Genomic DNA, 7,012 nt, shown 5'->3' with positions numbered 1-7,012 from the left:
TGTACAATTTATAATTGTTTTTTTTTTTTTTATGAACTTATTACTAATAATGTTTTATAACAACTATGCTATAATACATATACAACATTCTCCAAAACCATCTTACACAAAATATTACAACATTATCCATACATCACACAGAAAACTTATTAGTTGTTGATAATCGATGTGAGAATTTTAATATTTTTCCAACTCCCAATTCAGATTTTTTAAGTGATATGAATCATATATATTGCATATTTATTTGGAGTAGCTTACATTTAACAGTCATGTTAGTTACAGAACTGGACAAAAGAATGAGATTGAAAATGATTGATAATTTTCACCGAATAAATAAAAAATTATAAACACGAGATAAAAATAATAATAATAGCTCAAAACTGAGGGTGTAAAACCACCTAATTTTAACTAAGAATTAAATTCATTTAATTACCATTTTGTAGAATTTAATGATTTTGTTTGTAAATGGCTAATATCAACTACTCAGCTTTGGATACCTATTAAGGAATAATCAAATTTATACTTTTTTTTTTGCCTACTTAATATTGCTTATAGCTCCCATAAAAAAAAAAAAAAAAAAAAAAAAAAAAAAAAAAAAAAAAAAAAAAAAACCAATGCTTATGTCTGCCATAAGCATTGTAGTTCAATCAAAACTCTTTGGTGTTTCTAACAAAGTCGTTTATGGTTTGAATCCTCTCTAGTTTTTTTCTCAATCATTGTGATTTGGAGCAAGGAATAATTCAAATATAATCTATTGTATACTATTGGACTGTATTTGAAACTTTGTTGTGTAGTGGAACTATTCCAATTTCCTATATTTTGTTTTGTGGGTTCTAACTATCTCAACTAGTAAAGCCTCTTATGATTGAATAAGAGATCTAAAATTTAATCTTTGCCTAAACCAAAATCCAATTTGTGACTTGGTCTAATAATAAAGAGTTATCATTATAACCGGATGCAATAGATTGAAACACTTAAAAAAAAAAAAAAAAAAATTCCAATTTCTTCTCAAGGAGAACATGGATTCAAATCCCCCATTCATACTTGTTGTAAGCCATATATATATATATATGGCTTACAATAAGTAAGAATGGGGGATTTGAATCCATGTTTTATATATACATATATATATATATATTTCAAAAATTTTAAATCTAACAATGATAAGATTTAAAAAATAAAAAAGAAAAAGAAGTTATAATTCAAAATTTAAGGTTACGAGTCATATTTTTATTTTTAAGCTTTAGATTTTATGATATAAGGTTATAAAAGTGTGTTTTATGTTTTAAACATTAAAAATTTATAGTTTTCTAATTAAATATATTTTAGGTTTAGGTTGTGTTTGGTTCGATGGAGATTGAATTTCAAAAAATATTTTACCTATTAGCGGTTTACGGCAACTGAAAGTGTTGATCAATCCAATTTTTTTTTGGATGACCATAAAGGCAGGCACTTTCAAGAACACAACCAGACACTTAAAAATTATTTCCATTGAACCAAACATAGCCTTAGTATACCATATTTTAGGGTAAATTATATTTTTGGACCTTGATATTTTTGGAATATGTTTGATTTTCGTCATTCAAGTTTAAAAAGTTTGGATTTGACATTTAAATTTTCAAAAACAAGGGCTTTGATCCCTTTGATATGCAGTTGGTATATATATATATATATATATATATATATATATATGGAGCTTGTTCTTTTATATTTTTCTTTTTTTTGATAAGATATATGCCGCTGGTTCTGGAATATGAAGTTGGTCTAATTTTGGTCTCTAAAGAATGAGGTGTCCTAGCATCACGTATTCACGTTACAAAAAAGTTGGATATAGAGAAGGGGATTGAGTAAGAAGATTTTAGGACAAAACTTATGTACAGTATTGAGGTATTATTTCTTAGGTTCCTCCCTTAAAATTCAGTCATATGGCTTTTTTCTCATGAGATGATAGTGTACTTTTAATTAAGTACAGCCACATAGCTGAATCTTAAGTAGAGAAATTAAAAAATAACACTTAAGTACTATATCTAAATTTTGTTCAAGTTTTTATATAGGTTTAGATAAGAGTGGATGAATGCTTGGGAAGTATTTGTATCTTAAAATATTTTATTAAGGGTTAGGTTGAAGTTACATATAGTGTAACTCTTTAATGATATTATATTAGTTAATAACTTCTCATAGGATTGCTATTTTGATAAAGCCTTGGAGGGACCATAGTCAAGCCTACATCATATTTCAAGGACAAAAGTTAGGGAAATATACATTTTATCATCCTCAATTATATCCTATATAACACTTTGCACCATAAACTTTTCAAATGCACGTCTTGCACCCTAAACCATGACTTTTGTTATAATTTGCATCTTGATATTAAGTTTTCTATTAACTTAGATGGAAATTCAAAATTTAGGATGCAAAGTGTAATCAGAATTAATTTAGCTAGGGTGGTAAATTGTAATCTATCTGTTATTCTTAAAAGCACCAAGAAGAGGGTCAATTAGGTATTTTCATGTGGTATCATATTTTTTTCCATTTAAGTTAATAAAAAACTTAACAGCGGGATGCAAAATGTAACAAGGATCATAGTTTAGGGTCTCAAATGTGCATTTGAAAAGTTTAAGGTACAAAGTATAATCAAGAGTATAATTTAAGGTGATAAAATGTTATTTCTCCCGAAAATTGTAGCCTATCGAATTTTTTAAGTTGATTACACTCCAAATATTTTATAAACATATTTTATATATTCCAAATAAGTATTTTAGGATTTTTTTTTTTGGAAATGTTTTTAAAAAGGGAAATGTTGCCAAAATCTGTATTTTTATGTATTTATTATAATTGTTTATATGAGACATAATGGAAAAAATATAATGACTATTTTTTTTTTAAGTGACTGTCATCTTAAGTAAAAGCCTTGAGAGGGGTTTATTAATTGAATTCATAAGGAAAATACATAGGAAAGCCTTGGATCAGGATAATATATGGTTTTTTTTTTTTTTTTTTTTTCCTTTTGGTTACTAGACAGCATAATATATGGTTAGAGAGAAATCACTTCAGGCATAAAAACTAAAAATAAAAAGAAGAAAAACTGCCAATCCTTTTTTTTGGAAGTAAAAGCAATTCGTATACGGTATACCATAAAATCTTTCTCAATTCGCAATCAAGATAGCCCTTGCATGGCCCTTGGAAATTTGAAATTGCTCAGTTATACCAAGATGCGCCATAAGAAGCCATACATGAGTGAGTAGCTCTCCGCCTCGACCGAGCTGCTGAGCATGATGGTTCCATCGACACTTAGTCGCAGCATAACATAGTATTTCCACCCATACATGACTTATCAATTCCCACTGCTTTTGAGTCTCCAAGTATAGCAATGATTTAGCAAGCCTACATCCATCGAAAAGCACTGACTTGCTTCTATCTCCTTTAACCACAGATGGAAGAATTTCGGTGTTCACTTCAAGTAACTTTAAGCAAGCTTGGTTCTCATTAGATATAGATTTTCTTTCTTCAAAAAATTCAATGGCCTCGGCGCATGTGTCTTGGAACCTGATTTGTGCAATCCCATTGGGCAGCATGATAGGACGCATGACTAGAAGATATAACATATAGTCAGATAACAATTTGCTGGCTTCACAATTTGAAGCTTTAACCGAGTCTGGGGATGTGTTCCAATCAGAATGATAACAAAGGTTGGTTGCAATATGCCAGAGAAGAATGCTTTGGTCAAATTCTACCTCAACACTCTCTTGGAGTATTGTAAGATTTTCTTGGTTTAGCTCATAAATACATTTTGGATTCTGTGGAATCTCGTCAAAATCAGCCTCAACGCTTTGATGCTGTTTTGAACGCTTTTCTTTGTCGATGCAAGCAGGGCATTTTGAATTTTTAAGAACCCAGTCACCCCTACAATCACATAATTCCGTGCAAGCCTTGAGATCTGAGACACTCTTTAATTTCTCTAGAAGTTGCTCAAAAATCAAACTCTTCATATGGTCAGAAACATCTTCTGATTCTTGGTATCGATGCTTCTCTAACAACTCATAATGGAATAAGAACCTCTGCATAGCACCGCACTTGGCTGGCTTATGTTTAAGGCAATATCTTATTAGGTTGTATTGCCCCAAAGTATTAGACCACCTCCTGTTTGGAGCCAATAATAATGGGATTGATGAAATGGCCTTATACAGGAAATTCACCATTGCATTCTTTCGGTTACTCATCCATAGCATTGACCAGTCTGAATTAAGCAGTATCAACACCGAATATATCTCGAAGACGATGGCTCCATCCAGCAATACATAAGTGATGCTAATGTCATCTTTCAAGTATGCGTCCTTGTCAACGACGATCACGAAAAGCAAAAATACAATCACTGTAGAAGAGAAACTGATAAGACGAAAAACACCACCCATTGGAGAATAAACTTTATAAGCCTTCGTATAAAACACATCGTACATGAATCCTAGCTCCATCTCAATCACCTGGAAAGCTCGATTATAAGTCACATCGCGAAAGAAGGATTGGCTGTTCTTTATATCTTGGATGCTGAGGATGAGATCAGAAAATAGCTGATTGAATGTCTTGAACAATGTATGGGCACATTGTAGAGAGGCTGCATCCGGAATCTTCGCATTTGCTGGGACTGGAAATGAAATACGAGGTACAACCTGAGGTTCAACCAATGTTGCTGACATAACCTCGAACCCCTCCTCTTTCTTAGAGTTGTATTCTTCCATGTATCTGGCATAACTGGGGCCTGGATCAGGAGTTAGGAGTTTGGATGCTTTGAAATTTTCACTGCTCCCAGACCTCAGCACCCAGATTCTCTCCCCAATCTTGATTATCCCGAGAATCAGCATCGGAATTGTTAGAAAATTAATCGCCTTGTTTGCCCAGGCTCTGATGATGACATAGATAGCTACAAACACTTGGCTAACCAATGTTATAGCTTGCCTCCTCCACAGCATATTGTCTTCCAAGGAGTATGCTGTAATGGTGTCTGGACCGCCAAGGTACACCAGAAAAAACGGAGCCCAGAATGAGGTCATGACAAGCTCTGCATCTCTCGCCTTGTCTCCCATGTCTCGCAAACTATTGGAGATTAGACTCAGAGAGACTGTCGTGACCCAGCCTGCTAAAAGGTAGGTAATCCACAAAAAGAAAATGAGCTTGTTGCTGGTCGAAAACTTTCTCCTATAGCCCGCCACCATGAGGATGAATTGTAATAAAAGGCTAGCTATAACCAAAACTTGTATCTCCCTTTTGTTGAAAATTTTTCTCAATTTCTCTGGGAAAATCTCGAACTTCCACATCCTTGTAAACATCAAACCATACATTTATTAGTTACAATGAGTATATAATTGTAGAGTAAAAAAAAAAAAAAAAAAAAAAAAAAAAAAAAAAAAAAAAAAAAAGGAGCAAAAATGAACGATTTATAAGCTACCTTACTCGTAAGTCGTAATTAACGTATAAGAGCTGGATTTGCTGGTTTTCAATCTTCACAAGTGACAAGGGTCATTGGGTAGATTTATCAATTATGCATGTATATTGGTATGAATATTGAGGCCTTGTTTGGTTTTTTTTTTTCATCACTCAATTTTCATCATTCAATTTTCATCACTCATTACTCATCACTCATCACTCATCACTCATCACTCTAAATACTACACCCGTTTGGCACCATCACTCAATTTCCATCACTCAATATTTTTTACACTATTTGTGGGTCCCATACCTATCACTCATTGATTTTTTTTTTTTTAACCCAAACTCACCGAACTAGTGAAAAAATAAAAAAAATAAAAAAAAAACCCAGAACATACAGAAGTGAAAGAAAGAAGAAAAAAAAAAAAAAAAGAGAAGAACCCAGAACAGACCGAAAAAAAAAAAAGAAAAAAAAAAAAGAAAAAAAGAAACAAACGGACCGCTTCAATGAAAGAAAGAAGAAGAGAAGAAAAAAAAAAAAAAAAAGAATGAACCGAACAGCCAAGAAGAAAGGAAAAAAAAAAAGTCAAAAGTGGTCAAAAGTTGCGGCTGGTACTGTTTGTGGGTCCCCTTTTGTGTGTTTAATTACATTATTGCCATTGAGTTATGAGTTATGGAAACTGAAAACAACTAAAATGTGTTTTCAGTTTCCATAACTCATAACTCAAAAATCAGAGAATTGAGTGATGGAAACAGAGTTATGGAAACTGAGAATTGAGTTACGGAAACAGGAAATCCAAACACCCCCTGATTGTCCCAATGCGTGGTGATTCACATGTTGGGCTTGTAACTAAAACCAATCTAGCCATTATAAGCAATAAGTAAGGTGATTCATTTCGAGTCTTGAGACAAGAAAGAGGAGAATTTCAATTTTTACTGTGGCCGTACTTCCTTTAATTGAGTAGTTTTCAATTTGATTTTGCTCGTCATTGACTCTACTGTGTACTTTTTCTAATATTTGTTCTGACCGAAACTAAGAAAAAATAAATAAAAATCAAACTTGCTTCTTTCATAAAATATGACAAGGGTCATTGGGTAGATTTATCAATTATGCATGTACATTGGTATGAATATGGATTGTCCCAATGCGTGGTGATTCACATGTTGGGCTTGTAACTAAAACCAATCTAGCCATTATAAGCAATAAGTAAGGTGATTCATTCCGAGTCTTGAGACAAGAAAGAGGAGAATTTCAATTTTCACTGTAGCCGTACTTCCTTTAATTGAGTAATTTTCAATTTGATTTTGCTCGTCATTGATCGACTGTGTACTTTTTCTAATATTTGTTCTGACCGAAACTAAGAAAAAATAAATAAAAATCAAACTTGCTTCTTTCATAAAATATAGGATACATTTGGATACTGCTTATTTTGCTGAAAACTGAAAATACTATAGCAAAATAATTTTTAAATGTGTGAATAATATCGTGAGACTCATTTTTAATGAAAAAGTTACTTAAAAAATATGTTTGTAGATCTCGTGAACAGTACACAGGAACCACTGGTGTAACACATTCCTGTGAAGTCAT

At 32.2% G+C, this 7,012-nt stretch overlaps 1 protein-coding gene across 1 annotated transcript; it reads right to left on the bottom strand.

The window, feature by feature from the left end:
* Nucleotides 1–3,146: 3,146 nt before the first annotated feature.
* On the bottom strand, nt 3,147–5,081 carry LOC115989851. Its single transcript, XM_031113731.1, has one exon. The coding sequence runs from the start codon at nt 5,079–5,081 to the stop codon at nt 3,147–3,149; it is 1,935 nt and encodes a 644-aa protein (XP_030969591.1).
* Between the last annotated feature and the right edge of the window lie 1,931 nt (nt 5,082–7,012).

This window comes from Quercus lobata, chromosome 5 (assembly GCF_001633185.2).
Source record: "Quercus lobata isolate SW786 chromosome 5, ValleyOak3.0 Primary Assembly, whole genome shotgun sequence".
NCBI lineage: Eukaryota > Viridiplantae > Streptophyta > Magnoliopsida > Fagales > Fagaceae > Quercus > Quercus lobata.
This window is presented reverse-complemented; position numbering and strand designations above follow the sequence as displayed.

Bases quoted from the DNA above. Each gene is read 5' to 3' on its own strand.
- LOC115989851 (XM_031113731.1), bottom strand. From the start codon at position 5,081: ATGGGAGACAAGGCGAGAGATGCAGAGCTTGTCATGACCTCATTCTGG.